Source organism: Rhinopithecus roxellana, chromosome 17 (assembly GCF_007565055.1).
Source record: "Rhinopithecus roxellana isolate Shanxi Qingling chromosome 17, ASM756505v1, whole genome shotgun sequence".
NCBI classification, from domain to species: domain Eukaryota; kingdom Metazoa; phylum Chordata; class Mammalia; order Primates; family Cercopithecidae; genus Rhinopithecus; species Rhinopithecus roxellana.
In genome coordinates this window covers 316,324-334,470 of record NC_044565.1, presented here as the reverse complement: position 1 = coordinate 334,470, position 18,147 = coordinate 316,324, and the positions used below count along the sequence as shown (strand labels likewise).

Here is an 18,147-nt window from a genome sequence, read left to right as displayed (position 1 = left end):
CCTAAAAGTCGATTTTTTCTTTCTCCCTGACAGGTCCATCAATGAAGTATCAAGAGATTATCGGCAATATTACAAATCAGTGAAGTCTGTTTGGGGTTTTCCAGAACCTGAGCCAATTATTTACTTAATTGTCTAACGATTAACGACACCCTTTCTGGGCCTGCGTTTCGTAATCGATGCCCTGAGAGGTATAAAGTAATTTCAAAAAAAAAAAAAAAAAAGAGACCCCAAAAAGCAATAAACAACAAACCACCCCTCGGAACAGAGCCTCATCACGTGAGCACCCAGACAAGCCAGCTTCAAAATGAAGTGAAAACTATAGTTCCTCTTCCGTTTATCAGAGTTCTAACTGGGACCACCGTGAACCACATCTACCGCCCGAGGGGCAGGGACAGCTGCTTCAGTCCCCGGGCTTCCCGCTCGGTCCCTTCGCACCGCATCTCCCCGAGGCCGCTATTCCCGCCGCGCCCGCCCAGGGAACTGCACCGCCAGCGTCGTACCCGCAGGTTGGCCCGGAGACCCAGACTCTTGGCTAAGTTCTGCAGGTCACTGTACTTGAGGGAGTCCAGCTCCTCTAGGGAGGGGATGATCATCGCGATTCAAAATCCCGGCGATACTCAGAAGATGGATCACCAAACCTCGTAAGCGAGGTTCAAATCCCTGGCGCCACTCTTAACTTTGACTAAGCAGAAATTTATATAGACAGTTTAAATGAAAAATGCCGCGCTTCCATTGGTTGAAAATGCCTCAAAGGCGGGGTTTCCAACCCTGACCAATAGAAAGGCTGATTTCCCGCAACAGACGCGCGCTTTTCTCACACTTCACGAATACGCAGGCGCCGAAGGGCCTGCAAGGCCGGTTCCGGTAACGAGTGCGCAGACTCGGACTCCAGCGCTTGGATTACCCACGATGTCCAATGAGGACGCAGGAACTGTGCTTGGGGCGGGGCCTGGCGTGTATTCGAAACGAAGGCGCCTGCTGAGAGAAGATGGCGGCTCAGCCACGGCGGCGTCGCTCGCCTTGCGTAACGCCGCCCCGGGGTGACTTTTGTGATGGCACTGAGAGGGCGATTGACGAAGCTTCTTTTACGACCTCCATGGAGTGGGATACACAGGTGGTGAAGGGGTCCTCGCCGCTCGGCCCCGCAGGGCTGGGGGCTGAGGAGCCGGCAGCCGTCTCGCAGCTGCCGTCTTGGCTGCAGCCTGAGAGGTGCGCTGTTTTCCAGTGCGCACAGTGCCACGCAGTGCTCGCCGACTCGGTGCACCTCGCCTGGGACCTGTCGCGGTCCCTTGGGGCCGTGGTCTTCTCCAGTGAGTGCAGTGAGGCGTTCGGGAAAGGCAGAGGCTAGCCCGAGAGGTTGTTCCCGCCTTCTCCACCGGGTGGCAGAGAACCACCTGGGGAAGAAAACAGAATGAAAATTTGGAAGCAAATAACTCCTTGGCCTGGGGATGGGGCAGGGAACTGGGGAGTCTCCTGACATTTATGACCGGGATGAGTCTGTCTAGAGGAGAGATCTTCCATTTCAATGCCCGCAGAGTATGAGTTCTGACCCGTGTTTGTGTTCCTAGGAGTTACAAATAACGTCGTTTTGGAAGCGCCCTTCCTAGTTGGCATTGAAGGTTCACTCAAAGGCAGGTACGTATTGATAATTACAGATTGGTCTCTAGTCCCTGACTTTATGAGACTGAGGAGCGTGGAACTGACATGTACTTGTTGAGCAAGTCTGTTGACACCATTTCCTTTTTTTTTGTTGGTTTGATTTTTTTTTTTTGAGATGGAGCCTCACTCTGTTGCCCAGGCTGGAGTGCAGTGGCTTGATCTCGGCTCACTGCAAGCTCTGCCTCCCAGGTTCACACCATTCTGCCTCAGCCTCCCGAGTAGCTGGGAAGGCATGTGAAGTCATGCCAAATTGTGAATATGAAGAAAAAAATGGGGCTGGGCGCGGTGGCTCACGCTTGTAATCCCAGCACTTTGGGAGGCTGAGGTGGGTGGATCACATGAGGTCAGGAGTTCAAGACCAACCTGACCAACCTGACCAACATGGTGAACCCCCATCTCTACTAAAAATACAAAATTAGCGGGGCATGGTGGCACACACCTGTAATTCCAGCTCTTTGGGAGGCTGAGGCAAGAGAATCACTCGAACCCGGGAGGCAGAGGTTGCAGTGCACCGAGAACACACCATTGCTCTCCAGCTTGGGCAACAAGAGCGAAACTCCATCAAACAAACTAATATATGGAAATTAAAAGTGCTACTCCAGTTATAAGCTGATATGGAGAAAGTTTGAGTGGTATGAGTAGAAGATCAAACCAGCCACAGCATTCCTTTAAACCAAAGCCTAATCCAGAACAAGGCCCTAACTCTCTTCAATTCTGTGAAGGCTGAGAGGTGAGGAAGCTGCAGAAGAAGTTTGAAAGTAGCAAGTGTTGGCTAGGTGCAATGGCTCATGCCTGTAACCCCAGCACTTTGGGAGGCCGAGGTGGGTGGATTGCTTGAACCCAGGAGTTTGAGACCAGCCTGGGCAACATGATGAAATGCTGTCTCTACAAAATACAAAACAATTTAGCCGGATGTGGTGGCGCACATATATAGTCCCAGCTGCTTGGGAGGCTGAGAAGGAAGGCTGGCTTGAGCCCATAGAGGTTGAGGCTGCAGTGGAGCTGTGATTGTGCCACTGCACTCCAGCCTGGGTGACAGAGCAAGACTATCTAAAAAAAAAAAAAAAAACAGAGGTTGGTTCTTGAGATTTAAGGAAGGAAACCTTCTCTATAACAGAAGTCCAAAGTGAAACAGCAAGTACTGATGCAGAAGCTGCAGAAAATGAAAGTGGGTGCACTAAACAACAGATTTTCAGTGCAGATGAAACAGCCTTCTATTGGAAGAAGATACCATCTCAGACTTCCATAGGTAGAAAGGAGAAGTATTACCTGGCTTCAAAGGAGCTGGTCACAGTGACTCACACGTGTAATCCCAGCACTTTGGGGGACCAAGGTGGGAGGATTGCTTGAGCATAGGAGTTCAAGACCAGCCTGGGCAACATAGCAAGAACCTATCTCTATGAAACGTTTAAAAATTAAATGGGCATTATAGTGTGCACCTGTGGTCCAGCTACTTGGAAGGCTGAGGTGGGAGGATCACTTGAGTCTGGGATGTCAAGGCTGTAGTGAGCTGTGATTGTACCACTGCACTCCATCAAAAAAAAAAGAAAAAAAAAAGCTTCAAAGGACAGGCTTTCTCTCTTGTTAGGGGCTAATGCAGCTGGTGACTTTAGGTTGAAGTCAATGCTCATTTACTGTTAGTATTTATAGCTACTATAGATAGTTATTCCTCTGATGGATATGGGCAAAGTAAATTGAAAACCTTCTGGAAACCCAGCTAAATTTTGTATTTTTAGTAGAGATGGAGTTTCACCATGTTGACCAGGCTGTTCTCAAACTCCTGATCTCAAGTGATCTGCCCGCCTCCCAAAATGCTTGGATTATAAGCATGACCCATTGCGCCCAGCCCATTAAATTAATTTCTACTGAGACATTTGTTTATAAGTACTGTGCTTTGTCTGAACTAATTAATTCCTATGTGGAATTTCAAATTAATGACACTTTATTTCACAGTTTGCTTTTTGGTTACCTGTATTCACAAGATTACATTACTATATGTGTGGTGTGGGACTTCATTTACCAATAAACTTAGTATTTATTTTGTTATTTGTGCTTTTTTAGTATCCACTGACATGAATATTTCTTTTTAGCTATGTGTTTTTTTTTGTTTTTTTTTTTTTCTTTTTTAAGACGGAGTTTTGCTCTTGTTGCCCAGGCTGGAGTGCAATGGCACAATCTCCGCTCACTGCAACCTCCGCCTCCCCGGTTCAAGCGATTCTCCTGCCTCACCCTCCTGAGTAGCTGGGATTACAGGCACCCGCCACCACGCCTGGCTAATTTTTGTATTTTTAGTAGAGACAGGGTTTCACCACGTTGGCCAGGCTGGTCTTGAACTCCTGACCTCTGGTGATCCACCTGCCTTGGCCTCCCAAAGTGCTGGGATTACAGGCATGAGCCATCATGCCCGGGCTAGCTATGTGATTTTTATGTTGTATTTTGTTAATAGAATTCTGCTAGCCTGGGAAGTAAGACCCCATTTCTTCCAAAAAAAATTAGTAGGGCATGGTAGCATGCACCTATAATTCCAGCTTTGGGAAGCTGAGGGAGGTGGATCAGTTGAGCCTAGGAATTCAGGCTGCATGCAGTAAGCTATGATTGTACCACTACGTTCTGACCTGGGCAACAGAACAAGAACCTGTCTGTCTTTGTTTTTTTTTTTTTTTTTTTTTGAGACGGAGTCTCGCTCTGTCGCCCAGGCTGGAGTGCAGTGGCCGGATCTCAGCTCACTGCAAGCTCCGCCTCTCGGGTTTACGCCATTCTCCTGCCTCAGCCTCCCAAGTAGCTGGGACTACAGGCGCCCGCCACCTCGCCCGGCTGGTTTTTTTTTTTTTTTGTATTTTTTTTTTTAGTGGAGACGGGGTTTCACCGTGTTAGCCAGGATGGTCTCCATCTCCTGACCTCATGATCCGCCCGTCTCGGCCTCCCAAAGTGCTGGGATTACAGGCTTGAGCCACTGCGCCCGGCCAAGAACCTGTCTTAAAAAAAAAAATTCTTCATAGCATACTCTATATTAATATAATTAATTTTTCCTTTACCAAACCACTTTAAAATTGCTTTTAGCACATGCATGATTAAATACTTTCTTAAAGTGCTTTTCTTTTTAGAAAATTTTCTTATTTTATTTTGAGACGGAGTGTTGCTCTGTTGCCAAGGCTGGAGTGCAGTGGCACTATCTCGGTTCACTGCAAACTCCGCCTCCTGGGTTCACGCCATTCTCCTGCCTCAGCCTCCCGAGTAGCTGGGACTACAGGCACCCGCCACCACACCTAGCTAATTTTTTATATTTTTAGTAGAGACGGGGTTTCACCATGTTAGCCAGGATGGTCTCGATCTCCTGACCTCGTGATCCGCCTGCCTCGGCCTCTCAAAGTCCTGGGATTACAGGCATGAGCCACTGTGCCCGGCCTATTTATTTATTTATTTGTTTATTTATTTATTTATTTTTTGAGACGGAGTCGGGCTCTGTCTCCCAGGCTAGAGTGCAGTGGCTGGATCTCAGCTCACTGCAAGCTCCGCCTCCCGGGTTTACACCATTCTCCTGCCTCAGCCTCCCGAGTAGCTGGGACTACAGGCACCCGCCACCTCGCCTGGCTAGTTTTTTGTATTTTTTTAGTAGAGACGGGGTTTCACCGTGTTAGCCAGGATGGTCTCGATCTCCTGACCTCGTGATGCGCCCGTCTCGGCCTCCCAAAGTGCTGGGATTACAGGCTTGAGCCACCACGCCCGGCCTATTTATTTATTTTTTAAGACGGGGTTTTAACACGTTGCCTAGGCTGGTCTTGAATTCCTGGGCTCTAGCTGTCTGCCCACTTTGGCCTCTGAAAGTGCTGCGATTACAGTAGGTGTGAACCACTCTGCCTGACCAAAATGTTCCTAACATTTAAATATGTCTTATATACCAGCAAATATGATGACTTGCTCAAGAATTGTAATGAGAACTAAAATCAACATCTGACTCTTCATCAGTAATCTTTTCAGAGGATAAGGAAAACAAAATAGATGGCTTGCTAGGGTAATGGGATTCCTTTTTCTTTCTCTTTTAGTCTGGGCATTTTTTCATTAACTTTTTTTATATATGCAAAAGAGAAATCTTGATTTTAGTTCTATGAACAATTTGTTTAGTAAAGCCCCAGTCAACTTGATTATTTTTTCAACAAATGTGAATTTATATAATGATAGCCATTTTACACGGTGATTTGTAGTTTTAAATGTTTAAGTATTAATCAGATTAGTTAGCTCTTTTTCTGTTTATTAGGGGTAAGTTACCTTTCTCTACTGAAGTGACAATTATACATCCATGACTGCTTTGACCAGAATATAAGAGGGTATCCACAATCCAGCATGTAATTAAATTACAATCTGAGTTACCCTTTCTTGAATGTGATAAACCTTCAGTCTCATTCCTATTACAATATCATTTTCACCCTGACTTAGGTGTTAGGACTGCTTCAGAGACTAGTTATTTTTTTATTTCTTACATGATTTTTTATTCTTACCCATATTCTGTTTTTCCCTACTCCTAGTACTTATAACCTTTTATTCTGTGGTTCCTGTGGGATTCCCATTGGTTTCCATCTATATTCTACCCATGCTGCCCTGGCTGCCTTGAGAGGTCACTTCTGCCTTTCCAGTGACAAAATGGTGTGGTGAGTAGACTTAGGTATTGATCATCAAATACATTTCATTTATTTATTTATTTATTTGAGACAAAATCCATCAAATAAATTTTTTTTTTTTTTTTTTTTTTTTTTTTTTTTTTTTTTTTTTTGAGACGGAGTCTCGCTCTGTCGCCCAGGCTGGAGTGCAGTGGCCGGATCTCAGCTCACTGCAAGCTCCACCTCCCGGGTCCAAGCCATTCTCCTGCCTCAGCCTCCCGAGTAGCTGGGACTACAGGCGCCCGCCATCTCGCCCGGCTAATTTTTTGTATTTTTTAAGTGGAGACGGGGTTTCACTGTGTTAGCCAGGATGGTCTCGACCTCCTGACCTTGTGATCCGCCCGCCTCGGCCTCCCAAAGTGCTGGGATTACAGGCTTGAGCCACCGCGCCCGGCCATCAAATAAATTTTAAAAGATTTTTCAGGAAAGACAAAGTGGGCTGAGCACAGTGGCTCATGCCTGTAATTCCAGCACTTTGGGAGGCTGAGGCGGGTGGATCTCTTGAGGTCAGCAGTTTGAAACCAGCCTGGCCAACGTGGTGAAACCCGTCTCTACTAAAAACACAAAAATTAGCCAGGTGTGGTAGACACCTGTAATCCCAGCTACTTAGGAGGCCGAGGCATGAGAATTGTTGGAACCTGGGAGGCGGAGGCTGCTGTGAGCCGAGATTGCGCCACTGCACTCCAGCCTGGGAGACTGAGAGTCTGTCCAAAAAAAAAAAAAAAAAAAAAAGTAGCTGGGCATGCTAGTGCACACCTGTAATCCCAGCTACTTGGGAGGCTGAGGCAGGAGAATTGCTTCAACCTGAGAGGTGGAGGTTGCACCGTGAGCTGAGATCGCGCCACTACACCCCAGCCTGGGTGACAGAGCAAGACTCTGCCTCAAAAAAAAAAAAAAAAAAAAAAAGACAAAGTGTACCAAAGAAGATGCTAAAGTCAGGCACTGTCTTTGACAAAAAGATAGCATTGGGCCAGGTGTGATGGCTCACGCCTGTAATGCCAGTGCTTTGTGAGGCCAAGGTGGGAGGACTGCTTGAGGGCAGGAGTTCAAGACCTCCATGGGCAATATAGTGAGACCCGTATTTTTTTATACAAAATAAAAAAAAATTAGCTGGATGTGGTAGTGGCCTGCCCCTGTAGTCCCATTTACTTGGGAGGCTGAGGTGGGAGGATCACATGAGCCCAGGAGTTCAAGGTTACAGTTTGCTGTGATCACACCACTGCATTCCATTTTGGGTGACAAAATGAGACTCCATCTCTTAAAATAAATAAATAAATAAAAGATAGCAGTGGGACCAAAATATAATCTTATAACATTATGATTATCTTCCATGTCTTCTTATACCACATCTGTTTTTTTTTTTTTTTTTTTTTTTTTTTTTTTTTTGAGATGGAGTCTCGCTCTGTCACCCAGGCTGGAGTGCAGTGGCGCGATCTCGGCTCACTGCAAGCTCCACCTCCCGGGTTCACACCATTTTCCTGCCTCAGCCTCCCGAGTAGCTGGGACTACAGGCGCCTGCCACTGCGCCCGGCTAATTTTTTTGTATTTTTAGTAGAGACGGGGTTTCACCGAGTTAGCCAGGATGGTCTCGATCTCCTGACCTCGTGATCCACCCGCCTCGGCCTCCCAAAGTGCTGGGATTACAAGCATGAGCCACCGCGCCCGGCCATATACGACATCTTAAGAAGCATCCATGGAAGAATTCAGAGGGTAGTCTTTCATTAAATAAACTTTTTGCCAGATGTGGTGGTGTGTGCCTGAAATTCTAGTTACCCAGGAGGCTGAGGCAGGAGGATCCCTTGAATCTTGAAGGTGTTTGAGATCAGCCTAGGCAACATAGTGAAGCCTCCTGTCTCAAACTGCCCCCTTAAAAAAAATAATAATAAAAAGAACATTGTATGACCAGGCGCAGTGGCTCACGCCTGTAATCCCAGCACTTTGGGGGGCCAAGGTCGGGGGTTCGTCTGAGGTCAGGAGTTCGAGACCAGCTTGGCCAACATGGTGAAACCCCATCTCCTTTAAAAATACAAAAATAAGCCAAGTGTGGTGGTGCCTGCCTGTGGTCCCAGCTACTCGGGAGGTGAGGCAGGAGAATTGCTTGAACCCAGGAGGCAGAGGTTGCAGTGAGCCAAGATCGAGCCACTGCACTTCAGCCTGGGTGACAGAGTGAGACTCCGTCTCAGAAAAAATAAAAATAAATAAATAATAGATAAAAAGATCATTCTAGAAGGTAAGCTTTTGCAAAATAATGTTGTAGTAGATACCTTTTGGGTTTGTGCCCAGCCTCTGTCTCCCTCTAATAGGTGGGGCCTTGTATATTTATATCATATGTGATTTGTATCATGTGTGATTCCCACTCCCAGGTACTGGATCAAGAATGAATACCTGGCCAGGCATGGTGGGTCATGCCTGTGATGTCAGCGCTTTAGAAGACTGAGTTGGAAGACTGTTTGAGCTTAGGAGTTTGAGAATAGCCTAGGCAACATAGCAAGACTCTGTCTCTACAAAAAATTTAAACTATTAGCTGTGTGTGGTGGTGTATGCCTGTAGTCCTAGCTACTAGGGAGGCTAAGGTGGGAGGATAGCTACAGCCCAGGAATTCAAGGTTACAGTGAGCTATGATTGTGTCACTGTATTCTAGCATGGGGAGCAGAGCAAGACCCTGTCTCTTAGAAAAGAAAAACGGTGCTGGGCATGGTAGCTCATGCCAGTAATTCCAGCACTTTGGGAGGCTGAGGCGGGCAGATCATGAGGTCAGGAGATTGAGATCCTGGTTAACATGGGGAAACCCCATCTCTACTAAAAAATACAAAAAAATTAGTTGGGTGTGGTGGCACGTGCCTGTAATCCCAGCTGTTTGGGAGGCTGAGGCAGGATAATCACTTGAACCAGGGAGTCAGAGGTTGCAGTGAGCCGAGATCGCGCCACTGCACTCCAGCCTGGCAACAGAGTGAGACTCTGTCTCAAACAAAAAAAAAAGAGAAAAATGAATACCTGACCCAAACTAAGCCAACCAGTTTTCTACCCTAGGAATTTGAAATAAGGGCCCAGAAATACCAGTTACGTGTAGATGGTACTAGTGTTGAAGTTGGGAAGTAAAAGCTCTATGTATGGGGTAGCTATTTCCTATGTGATACATGTAGCTGCTGAGAAATCTCTGCAGTAAAACATGAAGCAGACAGAAAAAAGTAAAAATAATGATCATGTAGCCTCATAGCATCAGAAAAACTATCCTACTGGCTATCCTTTCTCATGAATTACATTGGCTATTGCATTATTTTCCTAATAAATTACACTTTTAAGCTTTTTTACATATTACAAGAAACTGAAACATCCTTCAGAGTCTTTCCTTGACCCTTAAAAAACAAAAACAAAAACAAAAAACAAGCATTGACAACCTAGTTTATGTAGGCATTATGCTTATATCACTGAGTTCTTAATATAGTCTAAGAAAACTAGGGCTCAAAGAGGTGGAAGAGCTGAGATTTGAGCACATCTTAAATGCTTATTTTTCATAAAACTAAAAGGTTTCCTTTCTCTCGTTTTTTTTTTTTTTTTTTTCTTGAGACGGAGTCCTGTTCTGTCGCCCAGGCTGGAGTATAGTGGCGCGATCTTGGCTCACTGCAAGCTTCGCCCCCTGGGTTTGTGCCATTCTCCTATTTTCCTGCCTCAGCCTCCCAAGTAGCTGGGACTACAGGTGCCCACCACCAGGACTGGCTAATTTTTTGTATTTTTAGTAGAGACAGGGTGTCACCGTGTTAGCCAGGATGGTCTCGATCTACTGACCTCGTGATCCGCCTGCCTTGTCCTCCCAAAGTGCTGGGATTACAGGCGTGAGCCACCATGCCCGGCTGCTTTTTCTCATTTCTTATGCTTAGATAGATGTTTTTAGCTGAGTTATGGTTGACTAAACAATAAAACTTATAAGCAAAGCCAGTCCTTTACCATGGGTTGCTCACTGTGCATTAGGTATACCATTTGATCTTCATTGCAAATTTCCAACACAAAATATATATCTGAGATGGATTGATCATTTATTCTTCTTCCATTTTTTAAAGATGGAGTCTCACTCTGTCACCCAGGCTGGAAGTACAATGGCATGATCTTAGCTCACTGCAACCTCCGCCTCCTGGGTTCAAGCAATTCTCCTGCCTGGGCTTCCCAAAATGTTAAGATTACAGGCATTAGCCACCATGCCCAGCCTCAATTTCTAGATTCTTAAGCAATTTCTATTTAGAATTAACTTTAAAGCAGAAAAAAAAAAAACAAAAAAAACTGTAAATGTGTGCTGTTAGTAATCCCACATCTTTTCTAGAAATCAGTACAAAAGTAAATGTTCTAGAGGAGCAATAATTGCATTTTTGCTAGGGTAGTAAGCTTTTAGTAACATATTTTTAACATAAATTTGAAAAAGCATTATGAGATTTTGGTTAATTTCTTAATATTTAAAATGAGTTGGATAAAAGGTCAGGACATTCTTTTCGATTAAGTAGAAACTTTGGCCTTTTCCTCTTGGATTCAGGATGGCTGCTGCAATTACAGTCATTACATCGATTGTTGATGGCACCCTAAACATGAAGGAAAAGGATATGGAGAGTATGGGAACACAAGAAAATTCCCCCTTGTCATCAGCATACATTTTCTTTCTTTCTTTTTTTTTTTTGAGACAGAGTCTTGCTCTGTCACCCAGGTTGGAGCACAGTGGTGCGATCTCAGCTCATTGCAGCCTCTGCCTCCCAGGTTCAAATGGTTCTCCTGCCTTGCCTCCCAAGTATTTGGGGCCACAGACGCACTCCTCCACGCCCGGCTAATTTTTGTCTTTTTAATAGAGATGGGGTTTTACCATGTTTGCCAGGCTGGTCTCAAACTCCTAACCTCAGGTGATCTGCCCATAGTGCTGGGATTACACTCATGAGCCACAGCGCCCTGCCGGCATAAATTTTCTTAATCTTTTTTTTTTTTTTTTTTTGAGACATGGTCTGTCTGTCACACAGGCTGGAGCTATCGTGGTTCACTGCAGCTTCAACCTCTTGGGTTCAGGTGATCCTCCCAACTCAGCCTCCCAAGTAGCTGGGACTATAAGCATGCCACCACATCTGGCTAATTTTTGTATTTTTTGTAGAGATGGGGTTTCACTTACACGAGGCACAGTGGCTCATGCTTGTAATCCCAGCACTTTGGGAGGCTGAGGCAGGCGGTGGACCACCTGAAGTCAGGAGTTCAAGATGAGCCTGTCCAATATGGTGAAAACCTGCCTCTGCTAAAAATACAAAAATTAGCTGGGCATGGTGGTGGGCACCTGTAATCCCACCTACTTGGGAGGCTTAGGCAGGAGAATTGCTTGAACCTGGAAGGCAGAGGTTGCAGTGAGCTGAGATCATGCCATTGCACTCCAGCCTGAGCGACAGAGTGAGACTCCCTCTCAAAAAAAAAAACAAAAAAAAAAGGAAAGAAAAAGAGATGGGGTTTCGCTGTGTTGCCCAGGCTGGTCTCGAATTTCTGGTCTCAAGCCATCTGCCTGCCTCAGTCTCCCAAAGTGCTGGGATAATAGGTGTAAGCCAGCACACCCAACCAATTTTCTTATCCTTGTTGGCCAGAACTATGTCACATGATCACTTTATTTGAGAAAGCAAATATGTAACAGTAGGCTCATGGCAAAAATCTGGATTCTGTTGGCAATAAAGAAGTGAGGAAGGCTGGGCTTGGTGGCTCACGCCTATAATCCCAGCACTTTGGGAGGCTGAGGCGGGGGGGATCACCTGAGATCAGGAGTTCGAGACCAACCTGACCAACATGGTTGAAACACCGTCTCTACTAAAAATACAAAAATTAACTGGGCGTGGTGGCGCAAGCCTGTAATCCCAGCTACTTGGAAGGCTAAGGCAGGAGAGTCGTTTGAACCTCGGAGGCAGAGGTTGCAGTGAGCTGAGATCATGCCACTGCACTCTAGTCTGGGCAACAGAGCGAGACTCCATCTCAAAAAAAAAGAAAAGTGGGGAATAACTACTGGGAATAGGTGACCAACACTATGTCTCACACTGGGATTACTTTCCTTCAAACTGTGCTACAGGATCCCACTGATGAAGTGTAAAGCTTATATCATCATAATTATTCATACGAGCCTGGTTTTTGTCTTTAGTTTACCATGAGATAATTTTGTCTCTGGTAGGATGAGGCAGAGATCCTCTCCGATTTGTTTATTTTTGAATTTGTTTTTCCAAGGAAATGCAGTCATCCTTCAGTATCCGTGGTTTGAGGACTCTACCAGATACCAAAATCCATGGACACTCAAGTTTCTGATATTAAATGGTATAATATTTGCATATTACTTTTGGATATCCTCCTTTTTAAAGTATAAAAGTACATATTTTATACTTTAAAATAATCTCCAGATTACTTATGACAGCTAATGTAATGTAAATGCTATGTGCATTACAAATATGCATAGGAAATTTACAAAGTTGTTGTATTGTTAAGGGAATGATGACAAGAAAAAGAGTCTGTACCTGTTCAATACAGACACAATCCAGTTTTTTTCCCCAAATATTTTTAGTCTGTGGTTGTTCGAATCCGATGCTGTACCCATGGATATGGTGGGCCAACTGTAACATCATGAGTCTTGAAGTGAAGATCAGTAAGAAGGCTTTTTTTTGACACACATTTTCTTTAGAAGGCAAGTTTGGTTCATTTATAATCTTAACCATGGTATGACACTAATATTTTCTCTTTTTTCCTATCTAGCTATCTCTTAAAAACAAAAGCCATAGTAAATGCATCAGAGATGGATATTCACAATGTATCTCTATCAGAAAAGATTGCAGAGGTAAAATTTCATGATGGTTGTATGCTTTTTTTTTTTTTTTTTTTTTTTTTTTATTTATTTTTTTTGAGACGGAGTCTCGCTCTGTCGCCCAGGCTGGAGTGCAGTGGCCGGATCTCAGCTCACTGCAAGCTCCGCCTCCCGGGTTCACGCCATTCTCCTGCCTCAGCCTCCCGAGTAGCTGGGACTACAGGCACCCGCCACCTCGCCCGGCTAGTTTTTTGTATTTTTTAGTAGAGACGGGGTTTCACCGGGTTAGCCAGGATGGTCTCGATCTCCTGACCTCGTGATCCGCCCGTCTCGGCCTCCCAAAGTGCTGGGATTACAGGCTTGAGCCACCGCGCCCGGCCATATGCTTTTTTAAAATACAGACAACTCTTGATAACTTCTACCAATGAACTTGGGGATGATGAAATAGTATGATGCTCAGTAATCCTTTATACTTGGTTTGACCTTCCCTATCGAATTTGTAACGAAAAGCAAAATACTAAAACCACGCTGTAAGTTGTAGTTCAGGAAGAAAGGAAAAGCTGCTCAACTGCTGCACTCCTGTGTTCTCCTTTGTGCTGGGAATGGATATCATCATCTTGCCATAGAGCTGTCTTCCTTGCAAACACCTTGTAATTGCTCAACTGTCTCAGTTGTAAGAGTGAAGAAACAGTTATTAAGAATTCTTGGTTGGGTGTGGTGGCTTACGCCTGTAATCCCAGCACTTTGGGAGGCCAAGGTGAGCAGATCATGAGGTCAGGAGATTGAGACCATGCTGGCTAATACAGTGAAACCCCGTCTCTATTACAAATACAAAAAGTTAGCCTGGCATGGCGGCACATGCCTGTAGTCCTAGCTACTTGGGAGGTGGAGGCAGGAGAATCGCTTGAACTGGGAGGTGGAGGTTGCAGTGAGCCAAGATCACGCCACTGCACTCCAGCCTGGGCAACAGAGTGAGACTCGTCTCAAAAAAAAAAAAATTTAGTGGGGCATGGTGGCAGGCACCTGTAATCCTAGCTACTCAGGAGGCTGACACAGAAGAATCGCTTGAACCTGGGTGGTGGAGGTTGCAGTGAGCCGAGATTGTGCCACTGCACTCCAGCCTGGGTGACAGAGCGAGACTCCGTCTCAAAAAAAAGAATTCAGGGCCGGGCACGGTGGCTCAAGCCTGTAATCCCAGCACTTTGGGAGGCCGAGACAGGCGGATCACGAGGCCAGGAGATCGAGACCATCCTGGCTAACACGGTGAAACCCCGTCTCTACTAAAAAATACAAAAACACTAGCCGGGCGAGGTGGCGGGCGCCTGTAGTCCCAGCTACTCGGGAGGCTGAGGCAGGAGAATGGCGTAAACCCGGGAGGCGGAGCTTGCAGTGAGCTGAGATCCGGCCACTGCGCTCCAGCCTGGGCAACAGAGCGCCAGACTCCGTCTCAAAAAAAAAAAAAAAAAGGAATTCTTGGCCGGACACTGCGGCTCATGCCTGTAATCCCAGCTCTTTGGGAGGCTGAGGCGGACAGATAATCTGAGATCAGGAGTTCGAGACCAGCCTTACCAACATGGAGAAATACCATCTCTACTAAATATACAAAATTAGCCAGGCGTGGTGGCGCATGCCTATAATCCCAGCTACTGGGGAGGCTGAGACAGGAGAAGTACTTGAACCCAGGAGGCAGAGGTTGTGGTGAGGCAAGCCTGTGCCATTGCACTCTAGCCTGAGCAACAAAAGTGAATATCCATCTCAAAAACAAAAACAAGCTGGGTGTGGTGGCTCACGCCTGTAATCCCAGCACTGTGGGAGGCTGAGGCGGGCAGATCACCTGAGGTCAGGAGTTCGAGACCAGCCTGAGCAACATGGAGAAACCCTGTCTCTACTAAAAATACAAAATTAGCCTGGCGTGTTGGTGTGTGCCTGTAATCCCAGCTATTCAGTAGGCTGAGGCAGGAGAATCACTTGGACCTGGGAGGCAGAGGTTGCGGTGAGCCAAGATCTCACCAATGAGAGCGAAACTCCATCTGAAATAAACAATCGACAGAAAAACAATTCTTATTGGCTGGGCGCAGTGGCTCACACCTGTAATCCCAGCACTTTTAGAAGGCAAGGTGGGTGGATCCACGAGGTCAGGAGTTCAAGACCAGCCTGGCCAAGATGGTGAAACCTCATCTCTACTAAAACTACAAAAATTAGCCAGGTGTAGTGGCAGGCGCCTGTAATCCCAGCCCCAGCTACTCGAGAGGCTGAAGCAGGAGAATCGCTTGGACCCGGGCGGCAGAGGTTGCAGTGAGCCAAGATCACGCCACTGCACTCTAGCCTGGGTGACAGTGAGAATCTGTCTCAAAAAAAAAAATAATAATAATAATAATTGGTATGGGAAATGACTTTGGAATGGCAGTATGAGGAGTTTCATGGATAGGATCCAGGAAGAATATTATAAAGGAAACAGCCGGGCGTGGTGGCTCACACCTGTAATCCCAGCACTTTGGGAGGCCGAGCCGGGCAGATCGTGAGGTCAGGAGATTGAGACCATCCTGGCTAACATGGTGAAACCCCATCTCTACTAAAAATGCAAAAAATTAGCCTGGCGTGGCGGCCAGCACCTGTAGTCCCAGCTACTTGGGAGGCTGAGGCAGGAGAATGGCGTGAACCCAGGAGGCGGAGCTTGCAGTGAGCCAAGATTGCTCTACTGCACTCCAGCCTGGACAACAGAGCGAGACTCCGTCTCAACAACAACAACAAAATAAATTTAAAAAAATAAGGAAACAACCATCTTAAGTCTCTGGAAATTTTTCTCAAGGTACATGGCAAATATAGAAACATTTATTTAGTTTTGAGACAGTGTCTTACTCTGCCTCCCAGCTGGAATGCAGTGGCATAGTCTCGGGTCACTGCAACCCCCACGCCTCCCAGGTTCAAGCAATTCTCCCACCTCAGCCTCCTGCGTAGCTGGGCCTACAGGCACGCACCACCATGCCCGGCTAATTTTTGTATTTTTTAGTAGAGATAGGGTTTCACCATCTCTACTAAAAATGTTGGCTAGGCTGTTCTCGAACTCCCGACCTCAGGTGATCCTAGCAAAGTGCTGGGATTACAGGTGTGAGTGCCAGGTTCAAGTGCTTCTCCTGCCTCAGCCTCCCCAGTAGCTGGGAACCCAGTTGCCCTTGCCCCCAGCTTGCTTGTAGGGTGGAAATCCCATGCTGGGAGGGGCAAATGGAGATTATCAGAAGCCACTGCTCTTGCCCTGCTGAGTAACATCACTAAATTTTGTTCTAAATATAGCTGTTCTAAGGTGTAAGAACTCTTAAAAATTAATTGCAACAGTTGTCTGTTCTAAACCTAATAACCAGAGTTAACTTTGCAGACCATTAGTAGAATATTAAAGTCAGAGCGGCATTTGTTACTGTTAACAAAGGGTTAAAAGAAAAACTAAATTCTCGCCACTGGAAAAGAAGACTCTCCATAAAGCTCTGTGACCACATGTTATTCATTTTCACAGTAGCAGTGCTGCTCAGCAGTTTTGTCTTTTTTTCCATGAAACTTTACACTTGAGGATCTTTTGTTTCTTGGTTTTTTTTTTTTTTTTTTGACACGGCGTCTTGCTCCATCACCCAGGCTGGAGTACAGTGGCACAATCTCAGCTCACTGCAAGCTCCACTTCCCGGGTTCACGCTGTTCTCCTGCCTCAGCCTCCTGAGTAGCTGGGACTACAGGCGCCCGCCACTGCGCCCAGCTAATTTTGTTTTTGTATTTTTGGTAGAGACGGGGTTTCACTGTGTTAGCCACAATGGTCTCTATCTCCTGACCTCGTGATCCGCCCAACTTGGCCTCCCAAAGTGCTGGGACTACAGGCGTGAGCCACCACGCCCGGCCACATCTGAGGATCTTATTTTGCACTAGGTTGTTGTGTAAAGTTCTAGAATTAGAAGAAATTTATTCCTCAAATGCATTTATACATTGCCAGCTCCCAATTACTAGATATAAACTAGCTTAAATTTGAAATGGTGTTTATGACCAGCAAATTGATAGTTAAGCTTTAAATGCCCAGATATCCAGCTGGGTGTGGTGGCTCATGTCTGTAATTCCAGCACTTTGGGAGGCCAAGGCAGGAGGATTACTGACGGCCAGGAGTTCAACACCAGCCTGGGCAACAAAGCAAGACCCCATCTCTACAAAGAAAATTTAAAACACATGACTGTAGTCCTAACTAATTGGGAGGCTGAGGTAGGAGGATCACTTGAGCCCAGGAGCTTGAGGCTGCAGTGAGCTATGATTGTGCCACTGTACTCCAGCTCAGGCAACAGAGTGAGACCCTGTCTCTTAAATAAAAATAAAAAAAGATGCCCTGATATATATATATGTATATTTCCTTTCTAGCTGAAAGAGAAGATAGTGCTAACGCACACTCGCTTAAAATCACTAATGAAGATTCTGAGTGAAGTGACTCCTGACCAGTCCAAGCCGGAAAACTGATCCTGTACCAAGGCTTGAGTGTCAGGTTCAGGCTTTATTGCTGTCTTCAACAACAAGTGCTGCTTAGTCATTTCTCAAAAAGACTGGCTTTGGGAAATGCAGTTTCTATTTACCGTTAGGCTGATTGTCCAAATGATTTGTGAAGCTGTTTTTAGAAGATGAGAAACTAAGGATTCTTCTGTTTTATAGCTATTTGCCTTAAGAACTTATTTTAGATTCTGATTGAATTCATAATACTTATTTCTGAAGATGTCTTTGACTGTAAATTTAGGAATTAAGATGCAAAGTCCCATGTGTCCTCTGATCTAAAGTTGCATGGTTGGTCTGAAAATAGAGTTGGGCTTAATGTTGACTTCTAGTACTCCTGCATGGAGCAGTTGTTATGAATATTAATAAATCTTTTTTTAACTTATGTAAAATACAGATCATAATATTCCATAGGTAATGTTTAATAAATTGCCTGAATAATATACAATTTGTCTCTTTTTCGGTTGTAAACTGAGGTTAACAGAGGAATAATGAAAGGAATGATAAAACATCAGTCACCAAAGTACTGTTTTC

The 18,147-nt window shown here is 45.5% G+C and overlaps 2 protein-coding genes across 13 annotated transcripts in view; one reads left to right on the top strand and one right to left on the bottom strand.

The window, feature by feature from the left end:
- The window catches only part of NUSAP1 (nucleolar and spindle associated protein 1), a 49,187-nt gene extending 48,249 nt beyond the window's left edge, over positions 1-938 (bottom strand). For all 12 annotated transcript variants that reach the window (XM_030920735.1, XM_030920731.1, XM_030920738.1 and 9 more), the window contains exon 1: positions 501-938. In XM_030920735.1, the coding sequence (XP_030776595.1) occupies positions 501-593 (93 nt within the window). In that variant the 5' untranslated portion in view covers positions 594-938. The remainder of the gene's footprint in view (positions 1-500) is intronic.
- On the top strand, positions 930-18,061 carry OIP5 (Opa interacting protein 5). Its single transcript, XM_010369043.2, has 5 exons — positions 930-1,310; positions 1,569-1,635; positions 6,183-6,305; positions 13,056-13,137; positions 17,491-18,061. Exons 1-5 carry the CDS (start codon positions 989-991, stop codon positions 17,584-17,586), a joined length of 690 nt encoding a protein of 229 aa, XP_010367345.1. The 5' UTR covers positions 930-988; the 3' UTR covers positions 17,587-18,061.
- The last annotated feature ends 86 nt before the right edge of the window (positions 18,062-18,147 follow it).